At 49.7% G+C, this 20780-nt stretch overlaps 8 protein-coding genes across 8 annotated transcripts; 2 read left to right on the plus strand and 6 right to left on the minus strand.

The window, feature by feature from the left end:
* Positions 1-322: 322 nt before the first annotated feature.
* Positions 323-2463, minus strand: HER10_EVM0012584 (alternative sulfate transporter; the record flags this gene model as incomplete). The annotated part of the gene is made up of 12 exons (XM_035481977.1): positions 323-594; positions 651-735; positions 796-859; positions 922-1109; positions 1167-1367; positions 1457-1508; positions 1577-1720; positions 1784-1855; positions 1922-1989; positions 2052-2154; positions 2214-2282; positions 2342-2463. The coding sequence occupies 12 exons, from the start codon at positions 2461-2463 to the stop codon at positions 323-325; spliced, it is 1440 nt and encodes a 479-aa protein (XP_035328621.1).
* Positions 2464-3674: 1211 nt separating this feature from the next.
* On the plus strand, positions 3675-4869 carry HER10_EVM0002854 (TfdA family Taurine catabolism dioxygenase TauD; the record flags this gene model as incomplete). Its single annotated transcript, XM_035472548.1, has 3 exons — positions 3675-4588; positions 4655-4734; positions 4802-4869. 3 exons carry the CDS (start codon positions 3675-3677, stop codon positions 4867-4869), a joined length of 1062 nt encoding a protein of 353 aa, XP_035327732.1.
* Positions 4870-5185: 316 nt separating this feature from the next.
* On the minus strand, positions 5186-6724 carry HER10_EVM0009227 (uncharacterized protein; the record flags this gene model as incomplete). Its single annotated transcript, XM_035478719.1, has 7 exons — positions 5186-5305; positions 5378-5669; positions 5736-6106; positions 6182-6210; positions 6329-6385; positions 6443-6479; positions 6536-6724. The coding sequence occupies 7 exons, from the start codon at positions 6722-6724 to the stop codon at positions 5186-5188; spliced, it is 1095 nt and encodes a 364-aa protein (XP_035328328.1).
* Positions 6725-9225: 2501 nt separating this feature from the next.
* Positions 9226-10946, plus strand: HER10_EVM0009959 (uncharacterized protein; the record flags this gene model as incomplete). The annotated part of the gene is made up of 4 exons (XM_035479430.1): positions 9226-9472; positions 9534-10243; positions 10298-10722; positions 10781-10946. The coding sequence occupies 4 exons, from the start codon at positions 9226-9228 to the stop codon at positions 10944-10946; spliced, it is 1548 nt and encodes a 515-aa protein (XP_035328392.1).
* Positions 10947-11229: 283 nt separating this feature from the next.
* HER10_EVM0008437 (uncharacterized protein) lies at positions 11230-12320 on the minus strand (the record flags this gene model as incomplete). Its single annotated transcript, XM_035477960.1, has 2 exons — positions 11230-12171; positions 12240-12320. 2 exons carry the CDS (start codon positions 12318-12320, stop codon positions 11230-11232), a joined length of 1023 nt encoding a protein of 340 aa, XP_035328262.1.
* Positions 12321-13360: 1040 nt separating this feature from the next.
* Positions 13361-14930, minus strand: HER10_EVM0003748 (uncharacterized protein). Its single transcript, XM_035473412.1, has 3 exons — positions 13914-14930; positions 13781-13858; positions 13361-13727 (listed from the first exon to the last, which is right to left on the minus strand). Exons 1-3 carry the CDS (start codon positions 14497-14499, stop codon positions 13489-13491), a joined length of 903 nt encoding a protein of 300 aa, XP_035327824.1. The 5' UTR covers positions 14500-14930; the 3' UTR covers positions 13361-13488.
* Positions 14931-16420: 1490 nt separating this feature from the next.
* HER10_EVM0009433 (aldo/keto reductase) lies at positions 16421-17761 on the minus strand. Its single transcript, XM_035483097.1, has 3 exons — positions 17509-17761; positions 17328-17452; positions 16421-17273 (listed from the first exon to the last, which is right to left on the minus strand). The coding sequence occupies exons 1-3, from the start codon at positions 17726-17728 to the stop codon at positions 16530-16532; spliced, it is 1089 nt and encodes a 362-aa protein (XP_035328344.1). The 5' UTR covers positions 17729-17761; the 3' UTR covers positions 16421-16529.
* A 379-nt stretch (positions 17762-18140) lies between these two features.
* HER10_EVM0011255 (translation factor pelota) lies at positions 18141-19759 on the minus strand. The gene is made up of 2 exons (XM_035480691.1): positions 19421-19759; positions 18141-19308 (listed from the first exon to the last, which is right to left on the minus strand). Exons 1-2 carry the CDS (start codon positions 19499-19501, stop codon positions 18190-18192), a joined length of 1200 nt encoding a protein of 399 aa, XP_035328512.1. The 5' UTR covers positions 19502-19759; the 3' UTR covers positions 18141-18189.
* Between the last annotated feature and the right edge of the window lie 1021 nt (positions 19760-20780).

The raw sequence follows: 20780 nt of genomic DNA on the forward strand, positions 1-20780 counted from the left end.
GCCGTTCACGTCGATTGTTTCGATGACACAGCGCCCGCTTGAGGTAGCCACGATTCAGGCACGCTCAAGCCCTGGTCCACCCAACGGATTTCTGCCGGCCGATCTCTGCAAAGGCAGTGGCCTTCGATTCGAAAACGAGCGTGTGCACTCCGTAATAGCGAACTGGCACCCGTTATCTACAAATGCGTGTGGAAAAGTCAGGCTTGCCATTGGCATTGACGAATTACCTACGCAATATCCATCATTCGCCGACCACGCCCCTGAGCCCCTTCTTACTCAGAAGTCGAAACCATGCCACCCCACTCTCTCGCCAGCATACCCATTAATACTGATAAGAGAGCCCTGTACGATTCAGCTTGCGCTTATTGAGAATATAGTACTGGACATTGGCCCAAATACCACAAGCCGCGGCGGCAGTGGTTAGGCCTGCTATGACTGCCCATCCATTGCGATACTTCGGTGCATCCTCTTCTCTGAATAGCTGCTTACCAACAATACCTGAACAATTGGCAGCCATAATGAGGATGGCCATGGTGATAGAACGTTCACCGGCGGACTTGGCATTGGCAGAGACCCAAGCGCCATTGACAGGATCTGCAGTGTGCGTCAGTTACGTGATTCGCCAGTTACAGACGGGAATTTGAACCTACGCCAGGGAAACGAGAATGCCGTTGACAGAGTCAACATGGCAAATCTCGCGTTGCGGCCGGCATCTATGAGCAGATAGTTGCCAAGCTGTGTATTATTAGCCGGGAGCTTCGCCAAGAAGAAGCACGTGATAAAACATCAACTAACATTGAAGCCCCAGAATATAAATAAGCCTAGGAACACCCATGGACCACGGACTCTCGTTTTATCGCTGCGAGAATCAGTCATTCTGTTTTGTTTTGATGGTGATCACCTTGGCACAGAAGCGCTTACGCAGTAAACCCCCATAAGAGGTTGATTGGAATCAAGAGCCAAGCACCGACTGAAACCATGGCATTGGACTCCAATCTCTCAAACCCCATCGAGTTCACAAGAGAGGGCGCATAAGATGACAGAGTAGAAGACGGTGCCAGGGCAGCAATAGTGAATATAACATGGGGAATGAGTCTCCAGTTCGTTAACTAATTCCACGTGAGCGAAAAGTCGGTGACGCCTGGGGTAAGGAGTCCAACACATACCGCTGATCTCAGCTCTGGCCAGCTAACCGAGCGCTTCGACTGAGCCTTGGACGGGTCATCGATCATGACTCTCTTATACAAGATCTCGGCTTCACGCTCCGAGAAATAGCGAAAGCCGAGCATCGACACTGGGTTGTTGACTTGGTTAGGAAAGCAAGCGAAAAAGGCGATGCCGACCAGAATTGTGAAGATTCCCTCGAGCTACCACTCAATCATTAGTCTTTCTCCAAATTCCCTCTTTGCTGCCGACCAGGGTAACATCTTTCCCTTGTAGGTCAGACACAACTTACCAGAAAGAGCCACTGCCATCCAGCAAGTCCAGCAATGCCCCTCATGTGCAAGCTTAGGGTGCAGACTTTGTCAGCTATTGCTCGAGATCGACGAGAACTCATCGTTTGTGATCGACTTACATCCCGTACGCTATGAGGCCGGAGCATGCGGCAGCTAGCATGTTGCCAATGAAGAACCACGAGAACCTTTTGCTCGTCTCATCTCTCTTGTACCAACGCGTCATCGTGAAAAGAGCTGCAGGAATGAACCCTGCCTCGCAAAGGCTACATGTATGACTTGTCAGCTTTCTACAGATGAAATTGCTTGATGAAGCTACCCAGGCTTACCCAAGGAGGATTCTGGTCACCATGTATGCACCCAGCCCTTTTTGAAATGCTTGGAAAGTCGCAACCAATCCCCTATCCACTTGTTAGTATCACTGTAAGGTCATTGCAGTCTTCTAAGAAAGACTGAGAAAGCATTACCAGGCCACTATCTGTCCTCCAATCCAGAGCGTTGGTCCAATACGGTAAAGAACTAGGTTGCTCGGTATCTATGTACCATGTCAGCTGGATGTGTAGGACAAGGTAGGATGCTCCAGTTCCATCTACTGACTTCCAGAATCACGATGCCTGCAGATAACAACTGTTGGCCAACGTTGAATTGGTTCTGTGTAATACCAACATCTTTGAGGAAATAGTCTGTTAATGCATTGCCACTGCAGTTGGTCAGATATTGTTACAGTTCAGGTCGATTATCCTTGGATAGTCTTCGTACATGTTGCCACGGTCTAGCTGTAGGGCAAAGAATGCGAGGATCAACAGTGGCATGATGATCAAATCAACTCTGTGAGTCCCTCAGTCAGCTTTACTTTTCCGAAGCCAAAGAACAATTGACAAACTTACTTTCGGACCAATTGTCGCTCTTCCTCAGGGTTCCAGTCGATATCGGGATTTTCGCTATCACTCTGACTTCCCGGGCTCTTGGCCACCATCTTGACTTGCTTTTCGTCTACTATTGCTACCATTTTGAAGAGCTGAGGGAATGTGGTAGGTTGTGTTGGTTTCGCAGACGTCGGTTCAAAAGCAATACGTCGAAGGACGAAGTCAACATGGCAACTTGAACTTTTGTTTATTCTCGAACAACTGCCGATCCAGTGCAAACTCTTCCAAAAGCCATTCTTGAAAGAAAAATTGTATCTTGCCCCTCATTGATCCCGGCTTACCTGTTCAGGTCTCGCCCTGCTGTTCCGCGTCCCACATATGTTGCAGCAGCTGTCAAACTCGGACTTCTTGCTCTGACGGAACGGAATGCTGTCATGAATGCAGCATTTCCGTGGAGAACTGAACAAATACCACGCGTCGCAGAGCCAAATTGTCGGGTCGTGTTCAAGCTGCCACATGTCTTCTGGGCCGATATTCGGCTCGAGGCATAAGATGACCCACTCTCTCGTTGATGCCATCATCTGGAGCGCTCACGCCATCGACGGTGACCTCTCAGGCCGCTCCAAACTGGCATTTAGACACCCACTCTCTCTGCAGCTAGGCTTAGGTAAGGTACTGATGCAATCGGCTCTCGGGATTGCGACTGTCTTTGGTGCCAATCGGATGGTCAAATTACTCGGGAGCGGCCGACTTTCCAACTATCGCGGCATGCGCATTGCCACTGCGCCCCAGAGCGTCGGCCGTGTTCCGACACAGGTGTCTTACCTTAGAAAGTCGCTGTCTCTAGGTCAAGCGGTCTCTTGAAATGGCTATACATCCTTCTATACAAGTTCAATTTGCCCATGAAATTTCCAAAACCGAGGAAGTCTCCTTAGACAAATGGGCCGCCTTTCTTTTGGTCGGACCCTTAGACATAGGAACTATGCTCTTAGATGTTGAAAGCACCAACCACGTTTTCCAGGCACTTTCGGTGTGCAGGAGCACGCAGGCGGCAGTCATAGAAATATCTAGTTGGCAACTTAGAAAGCGTGGGAGAAGCCCAACTTATATGTCATTCTAGTGTATGACACCTTTTTGTCGCCCGCAAATCAGGAGAAAGTCTGACGCGTCTCATCTCAAGGTCAGATCGCGCAATATCCAAATGTTGACTTACTTGCCCGGTAGCACAAAATGAGGGGAAATTGAGTTCTCGTAGTTAAAGTAACGAGGTCTCGTGCTCAATCAATATACCTCTCGGACACGACATCCAGCTCATTCCAGTTTCCGTCCTCTTTCCGGGATATATGAATTCACTATGTCGAATTTAGAGTCCAGACAGCATGTCTCCCCAGACTCAGGCTTCCCGATCTGCTTGCATCCGCACTTCCATCCCAAGATAAGAGATCATGTCCCTCCTGAGCCAATTCGAGAGGAGAGATTTCCGGAGAAGGATAGGGCATCCTTCGCCGATCCTGAGAAGAAAGCTCTCCTCTCAGTTGCGAAGAGGTTTGATTTGACAGAGTCAATCGGCACAGTATTGGAAAGTGTGCAGTTGTCACAGCTCTCTACACAGCAACTGGACGAACTCGCACTTCTTGTTACTGAGCGCGGGGTTGTCTTCTTTCGGAGCCAGGACCTGACAACTGATGGTCAGGTTAAGCTCTTTGAGCATTACGGCGCTCTCGACCGTCATCCCGCTCAGAAGGACTTGAAGTACGTTGTTATCAAGGGCAGCCGCGAGGATCACCGTGAAATACTCAAGTACACCCCTTGGCCCTCTGGCGACTTCCACGCCGATACATCTTTTGAGATCAACCCGCCATCCTACTCCTTGTTGCGTATGGAGGAGCACCCAGACGTCGGCGGTGATACTGCCTGGGTTTCTCAATACGGACTCTATGACGCTCTCAGCGACGCCATGAAAAAGTTCGTTGACGGACTGCACGCAGTACACACCTCACGGCTGCAATACGACACAATCTTGGACCTGTGGGGTACTGGTCCAAACCGGCCTCCCATCGATTCACACCATCCGGCTGTTAGAACCCATCCAGTTTCCGGTCTCAAGGCGCTGAATGTCAATCCAGGATTTGTAACCGCCTTTGCTGAGCTCAAAAAGTACGAGTCTGACAAACTTTTGGACTTTTTCTCGTACCACATCCACTCTGCCGACGATCATGCTGTTCGGTGGAAGTGGGAAGTGGGCAGCGTGGCCATGTGGGATAATAGGTGAGTTGAACATTACCAATTCAGGCCCTCGTCACCGTGTTCTTGTCCTAAGCTCAACCTTTTTAGATGTACAATTCATCGAGTTATCCCGGGGAATTACGATGAACCGCGTAAGGGTATCAGAACAACCGTCTTTGGTGAGAAGCGTAAGTTTTGTCATCGCACTCTGATTTCTTTGTAATGTCATAGGTCCATGTCTAATGGCATAATTAGCCTACTTCGACGCGAACAGCGAAAGTAGACAAGAGCGAGTAGCAAGATTAAGCAGTCAGTCAAGCTGAGGATTGGTATAAGGGGCTCAAGAAGGGCCCGTGAAACATGAGCCAAACCTCGGAGACACGATGTTATTTTGACGCTCCACCCTCTTTTACTTATCGGCAATCTGAATTTGGTCGAATTCCAACTCCCTTTTTTTTAGTGATTCTAGCATAAGCAATGAGACCTGCTCCTTGAAGTCCGTCTTGCGCAAAATACTTTATCGATAATCGGCACACTTCCAATGTAGATATCATGGTGATTCTCACCCTCAATCCAGCGCCCAGATCTGACCCAAGGCAGTACTCAATAAGGCCATCTCTAAATTCTGTTGTCTCTTCTTCATTCCCGTGTAACCTTCCAGTTGGTATGTACGTGTATCGCAGTATTGGTTTGCTCTCTGGTCAGTTTTCGTTCAGAATCGCCATCGTCATTGCTGCCCGTCTCGTGCTCCTTATCATTCTTGAGAAGTCAGCAAATTTCTCCCAATAACTTAGACTGGCTTGAATGCCGTTGGAAAGGTTGACAACTTACCAGTTCTATCCAAGCTGTAAACTGACCAGGCTTGGGTTGTACCTTGATCTGCCCACTCCGCGATCCCTTGTTGTATGCGCTTTGGCTATTGGAATTTTCGAGCGAGGAGGACTTGTACTTGGCTCTCCATCTAAGGTAGAAGGGGCGAAGCATAGGAATATTGATGCAAAGACCGGCAAGCATGAGCTCAACCGTGCAGAGCATGAACGTAGTCAAGGAAGTGCCAGTCAAATTGCCAATAAGATCGATGACGTAGATCTGCCAGAATCGAATCATGCCAATCACACAGCATCTTCGCTGTGTCAGTCCACCGAGCCATCGATAGTAGTGTTAATAGGGGTCGGGTGGATTGACTCACGCTAAGCCGAGAGCGAAGCAGGCAATGACAGCAAGCTTTTCAGTTTTCCGCATTTGCAATTGCCAGACAGTCCAGATAGGTAGAATGACAATGAACAGGTCAGTGACAACATTTGTCATGATAATGCACTTGAGTACCAGGATCTGGTCCATGCAGTGACCGATTCGCTGCACTGTCCATTGTTGTGAAATCGGATCACAGAGGAAGATGAAGACGAAGGTGAAGACCAAAGCCCATGCAATGACAACGCTGCCAATAAGGAAGATCCACCACTTGAGTTGAACAGAAAAGGCTCTGTAATAGAACCAGAGCTGACTGAGCTTCAAGGACGCAAGTGCCCACAGGTAGATGAGCGTGAAAGCAAAAGTCGTCTAGCACACTTTTAATCAGGTTAGGTTCGTAGAATGGAGCTTTCGGGAGAAAGTTCCGTTGCCGAAGTATATTACCTTCAAGATGAACTGCATGTTATTGAGCACTGTCCAGCATGGCCAGCGTCAGAAAATTCAAAGCGACGATCGCAAGTCCAATGACACCTTTGGGGATGTTGACTGCTTTTTCAATGGCAGACCAGTCGCCTTAGAGCATTCACTTACATTTTGGATACACCTCAGAGTCAGGGTTGAAGTTGTATCCGACACCAGACGTGAAAACTATGGTCTCAGTCAGTATCCTGTGCCTCCAGACTAGAAAGCCATGCCATTAGATACCTGCTGCATTCATGCCTATTGTACTGCCTGATAGAAGCTGTGATATCTGTTAGATAAAGTACGAGACACAGTCATCTATCAGTCGTAACTCACGCAAGCAACCAAAGCCAAGATATCATCTCCGCCAACGCCAATTCCACGACATCTGCCCCAAAGTCGAGCAAACACTACCGCTGCAAAAACCGCCCATAGAAAGCAGATAGCTATGAGCGAGTCTCTTGCGCTAGTCGTCATCGAGATATACATGGGTGGCGGCGACGCCAGCGTCGCTGGTGTAGCCATCGAGGGCAGTATTCGATCGGGGTTTCGGTTTCAACAAGTCGATGAACGGGATATGTGTGATGACTGTGAGCCAAGTTCCGTCGAGTACTTTATAAAAGGGAGCATGGACAAGAGATACACTAGAAGGAGATATATTGACGAAGAGTGATAGTTCTAGCTCGTGGGGTCGCAGTAGTTAAAGTTATGACGCTCAGCCAGTCATACTCGGCGATATTTTGCGGCCCTAACTTGGTTGAATTTGATCACGAATTTCAGCGCTCTGTAGTAGGCAACTCTGAATGAAGATCTCCGGCTTTTCGACTTAGCTGAAGCCGGGAGACATGTTTACGGTTGCCGAGCTTTAAAGCCCTGGTTCCGGGTGCACCATCTGCTGTCGCCAGGACTTTGCCTCGTCCTCCTGTGGACCACCGTTCCCAGGGTCTGCCAAGCCGTGACTCGCGGAGACCCATTGCTGATTCTGAAATATGACTGCACTGAAGTTGAAGTAGTGGTTTCCGTTTCTGGGTACTCATTGACCACGGCGCTCCGCAAGTCGTGTGACTTGCTGTGCTGGCACTTAGTACTAAAGTGCTCATGGAATAACCTCAACTCACAGGGATTCGGCGTGGTATCAAGTTCTTCATCTTGTTCTCCTCTTACTTGCACGTGAGAATTGGCGTCTAAAACATCGGCATAGATTAGCGGGAACGAAGTAGTGAAACTTTGGAATTCCATCAGGAATACTGCTCCTCTGAACTTCCAGGGTGGTAATGTCTCGCTTGCATTTTTAATGAATTTTAGTATGTATATGAAGTACGTACAGACGGATACCCCTTCTAGCCTGTTGGTTCTCTGAGCTTCTAGAGATCGCCGTTTCCCAACCATGGGTAACAAAAATCACGAATGCTTGGCATCCTCTAACCCCTGTATTCTCAATCCTGCAGCGTCTCTCTTCGGCTTTAGCCCTTATCTGTCACCGATGACCATGGACACACACCTCTCAGTCTCGCCAGAACGTCGAAAGTTCATGTTCATAACCCAGTTGTGTTAGGGTCGCATTGAGCAAAGAGAAGCGGGCTAGGATTATCACTAGGCCGCTCATTATGGTGCTCGCAAATGACTTCGTGTCCGGAAAAATGTTTCAAGCAGTTGATGTTCTCCTCAGATTGAAGTGAAAACCCTCGGTTCTTATGAAGGTTCACATACCATTCCTGATGAAGAACTACATCTCGGCAGTCGGGCCTGCATACGATCAATTTTCCGAAAGGAGGCTGTCTGAGACTTTAGCACATGCTGAAGTAGTGATGCTCGATAAGGTACTTGAAGATATGTTTCGCAAATCAGAAGTAGTGAGATGGTAAGCATTTAGTCACCCAGTATAGAAAACTTCATCACTTGACGGATCGATCGTTGTGCGGGAACCATGACTCCATTATGGACAAGATTCATCCATCAGACTTGAGTTGGCCATTGATTTGGAGCAGGCGTCTCTGGTCGCGGGGGCTTTGAGTGAGTGTATCCCGGTGTTTTTAGCTGTGGAAATATCCTGTTAGATTTGGACACATAATATTGCGGTCCATATGCGGGTGTCTCCAAGTCCTTTTGGCTTGCAGTCTGCCTGTTTATATTCAGCGAGAGAAAAATGCTGACCCTAACTGGATGGTGAACCAAGTGTCACAAAGTTCCTAAAGTGGAGAGGTAGTGGATGTGTCTCCATCATCTGCCCCCAGTTCGTTCCATTAGGGATCCCTGCGCTTGAAGATCTTCGAAAGATTCGTCTTAGTGCCGTGTGCTGGTCACGTTGCATCCAAATGGTATCTTTCTGCGTCCCGTTGTGATGTCCTGGGCTCCTGACAAGCCTGAGTCCTGGCAAGCGTATCTTCAAGGATAAAGCTGTACTCCGCAGCGCGACCGCGAATTATGTTTTCATCCTGCCAGGACTGAAGGGGGAAATATCTAGATCATGTTGTCTCCATCAAGACTAATGTAAGGTATACGGGAATCATCTTGCTCACGATCACTCTTCTCCTCTAATGCCACTAAGAGCCCCGGTTCAGAGTGTGTCGCCTGCTGCACTTTGAGGGGCTGGCCTAGCCACGGTATATGCATCAACGTTCGGTGCTGTTGGCTCATTTAGGATTCTTCAACGGGCACTAGATTTCCCATCTCGGCATTGTGGGTCGCCCCCGCAGACTCACTGCACTAGTAAACGCTAGTTGGCTCCTCTTGTCAAGGTCGCTCCTTTTCTCAGGGGCTCGTTGTGATCGTGTTTTTGTCTTGATTTCCAGACGGGTCGCAGGAGCTACTTTTGGGCCAGTAAGCGCACGCCTTTTATCAATGTTGCAGTGGCCGGTGGGCCAAGATGATTAGAGCTGCACTGTCTGGGTGGTGCAGGCAAAAGATGTATGCAGTATTTATATATCCATTGGAAAGGTAGCTGTCACATCAACTTGCGCTTAGCAGAGGTTGCATCGATAACATTGCCCTCTTGTGCACATTCAGTCCATCGATTTGTGTCCGAAATGGCCTCCAATGCCATCGTAGATGGTCTCAAGGCTGTCCTGAGTCCCAATGCAGTCGCCTACGTTATTGTTCTTTATGTCGCTTATCATATCGGCATAGCCTTGTACAATATCTCGCCATTCCATCCGCTAGCGCACTTCCCTGGTCCAAAGATCGCAGCTGCATCTTACCTATACGAAGCGTACTTTGACTGGTGGCTGCTTGGCAGATATGGCAAGGTCATTACACGGATGCACGAGCATTATGGTAGATTCGACAACAGCCCTAGTGTGAGACATAATTCGCTGCTGACCAACATGAATCACAGGGCCCATTGTCAGAATAAACCCGGATGAACTTCATGTTTCTGATCCCTACTTCACCGACGAAGTATATGCCGGTTCGGGCCGTATCCGCGACAAGTGGCAACATCAACTCAATACCGGCGGCGCAGGCCCTGTCTCGGTTACCGGCTTCTCCACCGTCAATCATGAGGTTCATCGAATGCGCAAGGGCGCTTTGTCAAAGTTCTTTTCGCGCCAGCAAATGCTCAAACTTGAGGGCGAGGTGCAGGAATTTGCCCAGCTCACCGCAGACAAGATGCTCCGCTCAGCGGGAAAGGAGCCATTCGACGTGAAGGAGGCATTCAATTGTTTTACTGCGGATATCATTTCCCAGTATGCTTTTGGAGAACCCATGGGCTTCATCTCCCAGGAAGGATGGGAGCCCAACTTTGCCACTTGGGTGAAGTCCTTCTTCAAAAGTGCTTACATGATGAGACACAACGCTCTTGGTCGTAAATTGGCTCAGGTCATGCCTATGATGGCTGATTACTTAGGTGAAGACATCAAGTCTGTCATGAGACAGATGAATGTTATTATCCCCGGGTATATCAAGGCAGCTCTGAGCAACCCGGAAAACGGAAGAGTTTTTGCCGATCTCATGGAATCGAAGACACTTCCCGAAGAAGAGAAATCATTGTATCGACTTTCTGGAGAGGGCTTCAACTTCTTACTCGCCGGTACCGAGACCACTGCTGTGAGAATGGGTTCCTTCCCGTTATTTGCCGTGTTGCTAACTATTGCGACACAGGCTACTCTGACTGTCGTGACATACTACCTTCTTGCCCAGCCCCAGACCTATGCCCGCCTTATGGAGCAGTTACAAGGTCTCAATCCATCAAACCTGAAATGGACAGAGCTCGAACAAAAGCCTTACCTGTGGGCAGTCATTCACGAGTCTCTTCGCATGATGCCTGGTGTGTCGCACAGATCTGCCAGGATTGCCCGTGAGGAGGACTTGGTTTACAGGACCCGTGACGGTAAGAAGGAATGGCTTATCCCCAGAGGAACTCCCGTTGGCATGACATCAATGATCAACCATTGGAACGTGGAACTCTTCCCAAACCCCGGGGAGTTCATTCCTGAGCGCTGGTTGATCGACGGCAAGCCGAATCACAAGCTGGAGAAGTTCCTCCTTGCGTTCGGAAAAGGCAGTCGCTCATGTATTGGTGAGAAGTAAGTGCTTGTTCAGAGACCAAGGCTCTCAATCCTCAATGCTAACGGCGCTTCTCAGCTTGGCATACTGCGAAGTCTATCATATGGTGGCCATGATGGCTCTCCGCGTCATGCCGAGATCCACTTTGTTTGAAACCACGGTCGAAGATATCTCTTACGACCATGATCTCATCGTGGTACAAACTAAGAAGGGCTCAATTTCTGTCAAGATAAAAATTATCTGAGAAGTGTTTTATTGATAGTCAAGAGGTTACAGCAACACTCAAGGATGGGGTGACCATGACTATCTATTGGCCAACTTCCAAAATTGGCGGTTCACACAAGGTTTAAGGGTCCAGGCCGGAAGTGTTCATTCAGTGGTTCTTCCATTCTTGTTCCCGCCTTCGTTTTCATTGATACACTGCGGCATGGGTACAGTGCTACCTCCAACATCAATCACAATCAAATACCGTCAAGAGAAAGTCAAGTGCGAATTGTGAATAAGACTCGTCTCCACAACAATCTACTTTAGTAGGAGTCCAGTTCTCCTGAGATGCACATCTTTACTGCCTCTGCAGTGACCTGGTCTAGATTCTCCACCGGGAGGTTCAAGTCCATATTGGCCAACCCGTGCTTGTGCTCGACGTCACCGTCAGTCGCGGAAAAGAAAATGCGCGAGTACATCATTCGCGAGAACCCATTTCTGTCCCCTGATCTTAGTGCCTCGTAGCCAGCTTCCCACCTCTTTCTTGAGCTCTCATGGTTGATGACCCAGTCCTCATTTGTTGTATTCGTGACCCTTTTCATGCTTTCGAACATATCTTTTTGAGATACCAAGAAGCTCGAAACGTAGAACACATCGTTGGCCCAGTTCTGGATGTTGGGAGACTGATCATCCTTGTCATCAGGCAACCACTTGAGGCTCAAGAAAGCGGCCAGTCCGCGGCCACACTGAGACCAGGTGGAAGTATTGATCTTGACATCGCCCTCATCGAATAGGGTGAGTGACTTGTTTCTGACGTCGAATCCATATCGATTAGGGGAGCCGGCCACGCTGAACTCGTACCAAAATCCACAAGACATGATGATCCATTCGCTTACCCCAAGGCGCTCAATCTCTTTGACGGCTCCTTGAAAAGAAGAACCGAGAAGAGCATCTTTCATCATGGCTTCATTCTTCGGATCAGGACCCCACGCGTTCGGCATGACGTAAGAAACGCCAGCTTTGGCCGCAGCCCGTACAAGCTTATTTTGGGTCTCCTGGCCGACGGTGGACTTCATTGTGATGATCAAGTATTGCTGTCCCTTTAGAGCCTCCGCAATCGAGCTCTCGTCGTCGTAGTTGACCTTGGCAGCAATAACGCCGTTGGGCAATTTGGCATCGCTTTCGTGTCGGGTAATTGCGGTGACCGAGTGCTTTCTACCTTTCAGTAGCTCTCGAGTTACAAACTTTCCCATGGTACCGGCAGCCTTAGAACAGTCAGTCCCTTTTCTTGTGATTTGCTGAGGGGTCGCAATCTGGTTTAAGAGGTACTTACACCGACGATGGCAACTTTCTCGATGCGATTCACAAAGCCTTCCGGCTGATCTTTGGCAAATCGAAGAGTCTTGGGGGCCATTGTGTAGATGATATCTGAGAAACAACACGGTAGGTTTTTGATTGAAAGGTAGAGCAGCTGCCAATAGTGATCACTCAAGGCTGTTGGGCTTGATAATGCTTTGGAACCAGTTTGAGAAGCTGGTAATGTTTTCCGATCAGGTAAATAGCATGGTGGATTTTATATCTATTTCTTCAGCGCCTGGAAATTGATTGCCTTTCTAAAACGAGGAAAAGGTACTTCTGCAACCAAGACCCATCATTGTGGATCATCATCGTGTAAGACACTGAGAGCATCGTGAGGCAAATGAGACTGTGCGCTAGACTCGGACTTACAGGCACACTAGGCGTAAATACGCTTCGCTGTGAGTATAAGCTTTCAACCGGAAGAAGTCTTTCACTAGCAGACAACATCATGACATCTTTCCCGCTAGCTGATAATCGTATTCTAAGATCTGCTGGCCCTGCCGGCATTAAGCAATCCAAGTGCGCAAAATGTCTCAAAGAAGAATAGATCATATTCGGTCCCCTGGGCACTCTCATCCATCAATGGCGCACTGCATTAGGCGGGGGAGCTTATCGTAAGTCCGTCGGTTGTGGCCGGGAGTCGGAAACCTGAGTTTCCATATTGGGAACACCCAACTCCGACGCTTGGCCATCGGGCGGCGCTTACCCCAGAAACTAGAAACATTGGACAGCCACAGTTATCGACGTATTCCTTCACGATTTAGGCGACAGGATATCCGTTTTAAGCGATCCCCCCTCATATTTGCAACGTCTTAAGTCCGCCGGGTTGCCATCTCTCTCTTTGCGCCAAGCCGGCGCCCCATCTTCCCAAGCCGGGCTCCACGCCGTGATCACCGAGTGTCCATGGCCTTGGCACTCTCCACACCCTCGACGTCACATTCTCTTGCACGGAAGACGCGACGCTGATGAGATATATTACTGACAGCCTGTCGATTGATACTTTAGAAAGTTTCTTATCCTGAACGGTCTCAGTGTTTCCATGAAGCTTTGTACAGATGATTTGCGGGTAATGACGCCCTAGGGTATGTGCAGTTTGATATCTACAATGGTTTTACAACACAATGTGCCAAGTCCGATATGGCTGGCGTCGGTGACAATGTATCTACAGGAATCGAAAGCCTTGGACAACAAACAATCTCAAAGACTTGAGTCAGATTGTCGGCTTATTCGGTCAAGTTATCCTCCGCGATGGTGATGGAGTCCACGGTCCAGGTGATACCGTTGTCCTTCGTCTGCCATTCCGTGTGGGTAGCGTTGGTGTAAGAAATGATGTCGGCCAAGTTCGGAACAGCCTTGTCGAAAACAAGGGTGATATTGGTGTACTTGTAAGCCGGCAGAGTTCCGCAGCCATCACCGTAGCACTCGTTACCAGAGTAGAAGACGGCAGGCCTCATGCCCTTGGCTGTAGTGGGTTGTCAGCATTCGTCTTGGATGTTAATACTGGGCGGATCTTACAGTCAGACTCGGAAGAGATGAGGTCCCCGTTCTGCCAGATCTTCTGGTCGATCATGTCCGTGGAAGAGTTGAGAGAAACTACGACACTGTAAGCAAATTCATCTCGCAATCGAATCGGGCATGGAAAACATACTCTCAAACTCAAGAGTGGCCTCCTTGTTGACCGGGACGTAGGCCTGGCCAATTTGACCACTGGGTTGGTAAGTGCTGGCAGCAGCACACCACTGCGTGTTGGGAGCGCTACAGCCCCAGACGGAGTTATCAGGTCCCCAGTTGAGGAGGGGCTGGACAAAGTTCATGTTGAGCACGTCGCCGTTGTTGGGGTTGTCCTGGACACCGATCCAGAGGGAAAGCCAGCGCTGAGTCTCATCGGTCTTCACCCAGTTCGTGGGCGGGTTGGGGACCTCCATGTTGTAGGTGGCCTTGGTGATGTACTGACCACCGGTGGTGGGGCCAAGGTAGAACATGTTGCCATACTCATAATTGGGGTAAATGTCGGCTCTAGCTCCCAGAGCCAGGTAAGCGGCGGCAGCGATGATTGAGTTGCGCATCTTGTAAGGACTGTTGAGAGAAAAGAATGACGGGAAACGAACGACGAGAGATCCTGTCTCTTTAGTTGGCAAAGATTCAAAATCGAAGAAGAGCGTGATGCGGTTGACTATCGTGACAAGAGTTGCCAAGCCCCATGCTTTTGTTCTTATGAGTCTGTAAGCCTTCATTTAGTTGATACTACCCCTAGTTGAAACATTTGGTAATAAAGGTGGACGTGCCCCCTATCGTGGGTCGGTTCAGTCTACAGAGAAATTAGTCCTGCCCACACGGGTAGATCGGCATCCAGCGCAACGGTAAGTGGCGGAATGATATAGATGAGATCGTCCGTCGGTTTCCTCTTGCGCAACTCAGAGTTCATTTTCGCCTGTGCTCTGTTGGCGCGACTCGCCAGAACCATCAAGAACAGAGGCTCAGAGAGCGTGTTAGACCTGGCGGGCCAGAAGTCATCACACCACTACGGGATACCGACCCGAAGCACTATATTCTACGGCATAGACCCGAGATTGCAACACACCTTTTGCACGCCTCAAAGCTTGAGTATTGTTGTGACTTGCTTGTCCGCCGTCGTCACCGGATCCATCGCAAGCTGAAGATTTTGAGCTAGACTCGGAAGAGTCAATACAACCCCGCAACGGTTTCAAGTGGGATACCTAGCTCAATACGAAAATTGGCCGATTAAACGAGCTGCCCTAAAGTCTTGAGCTCGCTGATCCATCCGAAGGGTTGATTAATTTGTCTTATCGGGACAAGTTACCGTCTTATTCCTTGAGCTGTCAACCCTTGTCAGCAGCACATAAATATCCACCTGCGAAAGTATTAGAGAAAGGGAAGTTTTCACAACATGATTATCGCTCACGGGTTCATCTGTAAAGGGTCTTGATGAGGCACATGTTTCTCTCTAGGCTCTCCTTTCGTTTCAACAACCGTCGACCCCAAGCATTGTAGTCAAGCATGGAGTTGCTGTGGTTTTGGCACGAGCTCAGTTAAGGTTCAAATGCCTTAGCTTCGGGGTAGTCTAAGCTGCCAATGCCCAGATTGAAAGTAAACTTTATTCAGGGGAAGCACCTCAAAAGTCAGAAGCTTGTTCTGAACAATAAGGTAGTGGGTTGGCAAGGCTTGCAACCAAAACAGACGAGAGCCTCGCGGATAGGCTGCGGAATGGCCGTCTAAAGCTTGCACAGATCAAATGGTAACTTGGCTCTAGCTAGCTTTCAATATCGGGGCATTATGCCTTTTGAAACAGAACCATAGTACACGGGGGTGAATGTCGCCTGGGTAATAGTACCGGTAGGGCTATTCGCATCAGTCATTGGTTGTCCTGGTGAGATTGCCAGAGATGAACGAAGGCTGCGATCGAAACCTCGATTTTCAGAACGCATAAGTCTTCAGACTCACTGACATGTTTGAGTGATTGACATCACACAACACAAGTTCCTACAAATCCGCACATTTGTAGGAAAGTACGCCTCGCCTTCTTAGCATCAAGTCGATATCCTGATGGTCCTTCACCTGAGTATCTAGTGTAATATGAGGTGAGAACCAGACCGACGAGAACCTGTCTCAAGGGCACCCATGACCTCCCAAGTTTACACAGCGCTCGCTACCGCAGTACAATTCAAATACGGTATTGCAGGATTGCGGTAAAGCTCAGAATTCCCTGGTTTTGAGTCGCCACTGACTTTGAGAGCGATAGACCTTTGCCTTGATGTTGACAAGAAACCCATTGCCAGTCTCAACTCTATTTCTCGACGTACTCATCTTGAACTCAAGTGCTGGGGGCAGAAAGGACTATTACTTGACCGCCTTAGAAATATGACAAGAAGTCCTAGCGCGGAGCAGAATGCGAATGGGTTCATTGTCTTCAAACCCTGCCTTTCATTCCATGTTTGCTAAGCCATTCTTACGCCCATGACCGGATTTGAGCTCAACTCATTGATTGAAGATCAGAAAAGAGGTGAGGTCGTCGGCCAAGCGCTGGTTTTCAGCGACTATTAAGCCGATCACAAGACGTTCTTTCGTTCTTCTGAGGGCCGGGTGCTGCGGCCTCATGAGATGCATCTTCGAGTAATGCGCGATTTGTTTTCTATATGCATGGTACTTTGCGGTGTCTATTTTTCTGAGTATGATAGTGAACACATGTGTCGCTAAAATGGAAAGGGCTCAAGCTAGGCTGCATCGCCAGTGACCCTGGATGCTGTCAACCGCTCTTTGGTCCGTCCAAGGGGCTAACAGTTGGGTCCCAGCAGACCGGAGCGTACTCGTCTGTCTCCAAGTTTTTGACGTCCTCGTCCGTCAGTTGGAAATCGTAAATCTTGGTGTTATCCAGGATACGAGTGGGCGTCACACTCTTGGGGAGAGGGATGTAACCCTTCTGCAAGCTCCAGCGCAGCAGGATCTGAGCCTCAGACTTGCCATACTTCTCGGCCAAGGCCTTGAGAGTCTTGTCGCCCCATCTCTCACCTCTGACCAGAGGGCTATAAGCCTCGATAGCGACGTTGCGCTTCTGGAGCCACTGAACGATGTCGTTGCGCGCGCACCAGGGATGGATTTCGTACTGTGCGACGTTGATGGCGCCGCCCTTGCCTTTGCCGCCGCGCTCCTCCTCGAGCTCCTTGATATGCGTTTCGAGCTCGTCGAGGTGGTGCACGCCGTAGTTGCTGACGCCAATGGACTTGACCAGACCAGCCTCTTGGGCCTCGACGAGGGCCTTCCAGGCGCCCTTGCGGCCCTCCGAGCCGCCATAGGGGCAGTGAAGCAGCATCAGATCAATGTAGTCGAGGCCGGTCTTTTCTAGAGTCTCCCTTACCTGATCCTCGGCATCGTCGTAGTTGATGTAGCGAACCTTGGAGGTGAAGAAGACGTCGGAGCGGGGGATATCCTTAACACCACGGATGGCAGCTCCGGCACCGGCCTCGTTCTTGTATGAAGCCGCCGAGTCGACCTTTGATGGCGGTCAGTAGGTGACGAGAATCGAGGCTTGTGTGGTGGAGCTCACATGGCGGTAGCCGACTCTGAGAGCTTCAGTAGTGACCTCTTCAGCTTGCTCGGGCGCACTAGCAATCGGTGTTGGCAATGGCAATTGGTTTGATGTGTTGGCAATTGTACTTACGTCTTCCAAAGCTATGTCGATGTCAGTAATAAGGTCACGATAATCGCGCAAGGGGAGGGAGTCGTACGCCATAGCCAAGCACGGGAATCTCGAGGCCGTTGTTCAGCTTCTGCTTGGACTGGAGTGTGAGTGCGGACGCCATGTTGTGGAAAAGGTGCGCGGAGACAGCGATGGGTTGAATGAGATTGCACTTTTGAAAATGAGATGAGGTGAAGAAAATAGATGGGCTGGCTGAGAGCACTTGCATTCGCAATTTGGGCATTGTCTGTCTTCTCGAACGAGGGCATTAGTCATTCCGGTCCAGGATAAAATGAGGAGTGATCCCCCGCCATTTGCACCATCTACCTAATCTGTCCCGTCGGCTGTATGTTCGGTGTTGCTGTGCCGAGCTCTTGCGCGCTGTCGGAGACTCCTGTTCATTGGATCACAAATCGTGTCTCACCCGGGCGTCCCAGTGTGTTCAGGTATATACGTCAGGGCATGGGCCTGACCCAAAAAGGAGGGGGAGGGGCAATGGGCAGCGCTGATTACCCCGCCATTGAAGCCCCTCCATTACTACCTTAAGAACGCGTAGTATTCTTTCCATACTGTTGTATGCCCGAGCACAAAGGAGATTGAAGATGCGCCGAGTCACCTACACAAGTTTATGAGTTTATAACGTTTTTGAACCTCCTATTTATAAGCATCTTTCTTTTCATGATGCACTTGTTTGGTATCATTTACTCATATATATGTATCCGCAGTCGAATCAGATGATTGACTCGCCACCCGCTTCACCGCTAGCTGCAGCACTATCTTCATCCTCATCGTCGTCCAGGTCGTGGATGGGGTAGGACAGAATGGCGGCAACACTGCCCAGCATGTCCAGCCGCTTGCCGCTCTCGTGGTCACTGCTGAGAATCCTGACATCGCCACCGTCCCCTTTGACCTTGTCAACCATGGCGACGTACTTTTTCCTCGTTGGAATGTCCGAACTGCGGAATAGCGAATTGTTCATGATGAGGATGCCGCCACCAGGGCCGATGGCACCTTCGGCAACCGCTTTTGCCACCGATGTTGTTCCGTACCATGCCCTTCCGTCCTCTAGTCGAAGCCGTTCGAAGAACTGATCCATCAGTTTGGTCTCCTTGGTGAACTTGAAGTCCTTGAGCTTGTTGCCCATCTCAGGGCTCTTGAGAACCTCGTTGAGGCTGTGCACGTGGCCCGAATTTGTGTGAATGACGACCGCCTCCCTGGCAATTCCCGACAGCTTCTTGTCTGATTTGTCCCTCCCCTCGTCCGCAATGTACTTTTTGAAATCGGCCGCGGTGAACCCAGGACTGGCGAGGAGCAGGGGTCTCGGAGTGTCAAAATTGACGGTTCGGAGAAGGGCGGTCAGCGTCTTTTCGTAGAAGCGGGTCATGCCCTGTGAGGTTTCGGTCGCGGCGCTTCGCTTTTTGGGTATGACGCTTTCGATTCGCTGCTTGACGACGGTGCGGAATTGGCTGATGAGGCAGATGTTGGCAATGCCCTCCTGCATGACGACGGCAGCCATTGCGCCATCTTTGTCGTCCGACAGACTCTCTGATAATGTGTCTTTGGCGACCGAGTCCCAGCCCTGCGGCTTGCTCAACGTGAAGGGGCGAGAGACCTCGAGGTCAAGCGTGTGATATTGACCCAGACTGACGTACGCATTTTCCGATTTGACTACGCCGCTGACTTGGAGCTGGCCGACAATGGGATCGAAGAATGTGCTCTTGACTTGGATCGCAAGGACGGTGTGGACTCGTTCGGAAATGGTGCTGCCGGTTTTCGTTTCGGCGACAACTTTCCTCACGGCATGCGCCATGACGAGGTCGCCAGGTGTGATGAGGTTGTAGGCATGCCACTATTATGATGTTAGTCGGGCTGAGTTAGTGTGTTGTGAATAGCATCTCGTCGCAAGACGTCGCAGCGTTGGGCGCATCAGGCAATGGGATAGAGTGGGTTCGTGAACTTGCCATATCCTCAGAATCTTCGGGCATGAGGGTAACTGCATCCTCGGCAATATTTTGCGACGGCTTCGTAGGAACAAGCTTCATTGTTTAGAAGGGTGTGCTATTGAAGCACGCGAGAAAGGGGGCAAGAAAGTGCTAGGTTCGTGTTGGAAAGAAATTGAAGTTGCGACGATGACGAAGATCGAGAATGTTTGAAAATATCTGGACGCAGATTGGCAAATTGAATTACCTCTGGGCTCTGATTAGCTGCCGGGGAACGGAATGCACTGCGCATCATTTTAGGCCGTCACTGCACTGTATCTCCGAAAGTGACGCCAGAAGCGCTGGGCTGCCCGGTGGCGGGGTTGAGGGAGGGTACGTACCTACCTTAGGTACCTAGGTATCTTGATGAATTCCATGTTTCTTTCTCTTATCGTTATCGCTGCCTTATCTATCGGAGACAGATCCGATAACGATTCGTCTTCCTCCAATTCCAGGTCCTCAGAGCCTCTCTCGAGAATTCAGGGTGATGAAGGTTCTCCAAGTGCTCAAGAAACTCTACCTCAGCCATGACCACGTGAAAGGCCGAAAGGGAGAGCACAATTGGGTTTGAGCCTTCCCTCCATGATCCTGGAAGTCGAGAGATCCTCAGCTCCAGGCCGGTGATCAAGTTTTCCTCTCATTGTGAAATTGGAACACTAGACGAATCCCCGACGCCTCAGAAGGGTCGGAGCTGCGACTTGCCTCGCTGCCAGGTGCTTCGAATTGCGACCGAGGTCAAGATCTTTTTCGAAGTAGGCTCATCTGAAGTCAATTATTTCGGTCAGCAAATTGCCCCGAGAATCACTCATACCTCAATTAGTTGCCATTTACGAATACAGGCATGTAGACCCTATGGTCCCTCCCAAGGGTATCAACCAAAACCCCCGTGCGGTGCGTGCTCATTGCCCGGCTTAGGCGAGTTGAGTTCAGGCACAGTCGGGCGAGTGTAGATCGACGTCATAGGTCTCGTCATCGTTTTTGATACCTGCCATTGCTCAAAATCCCCTTCCTTTATCCTCAGGTACTCAACATAACAGCATATTCATCATTTCCTCGGCGCATCTAGAGATGGAGTATAGTTTGCCGGCGCGCACAATTGAAAAGCGGAGAGATTTGTAGGGAAGCGATGAGGAGTGCGCAAATGTATCCAATACCCATTTCTTACTATGAACTGCAAACTACCCACCCAGTCTAAACTTTCTAAGAAAACGCCATGTTTGGAGTCTGGATGAAGTAGCTAGATCTTGCTTAGCTGTCTGTTGGCTTTCAAGGCTAGGTACGTTTAGAGCCCAACCAACGGTTAGCTGCAGCTGCCAGAGTGCCATACCTTATGCGAAAGTTG

This window comes from Colletotrichum scovillei (genome assembly GCF_011075155.1).
Source record: "Colletotrichum scovillei strain TJNH1 chromosome Unknown Contig00010, whole genome shotgun sequence".
In the NCBI taxonomy this organism is placed as follows: domain Eukaryota; kingdom Fungi; phylum Ascomycota; class Sordariomycetes; order Glomerellales; family Glomerellaceae; genus Colletotrichum; species Colletotrichum scovillei.

Coding starts and splice junctions, on each gene's coding strand:
- HER10_EVM0009433 (XM_035483097.1), bottom strand. CDS start 17,728: ATGCCCTCGTTCGAGAAGACAGACAATGCCCAAATTGCGAATGCAAGT. Junction 17,453..17,508: donor TTCCCGTGCTTGGCTATGGC/GTACGACTCCCT, acceptor ACATCGACATAG/CTTTGGAAGACGTAAGTACA. Junction 17,274..17,327: donor TCAGAGTCGGCTACCGCCAT/GTGAGCTCCACC, acceptor CCGCCATCAAAG/GTCGACTCGGCGGCTTCATA.
- HER10_EVM0003748 (XM_035473412.1), bottom strand. CDS start 14,499: ATGAAGGCTTACAGACTCATAAGAACAAAAGCATGGGGCTTGGCAACT. Junction 13,859..13,913: donor GGCCACTCTTGAGTTTGAGA/GTATGTTTTCCA, acceptor ACAGTGTCGTAG/TTTCTCTCAACTCTTCCACG. Junction 13,728..13,780: donor CATCTCTTCCGAGTCTGACT/GTAAGATCCGCC, acceptor AACCCACTACAG/CCAAGGGCATGAGGCCTGCC.
- HER10_EVM0011255 (XM_035480691.1), bottom strand. CDS start 19,501: ATGAAGCTTGTTCCTACGAAGCCGTCGCAAAATATTGCCGAGGATGCA. Junction 19,309..19,420: donor CCGAAGATTCTGAGGATATG/GCAAGTTCACGA, acceptor ACATCATAATAG/TGGCATGCCTACAACCTCAT.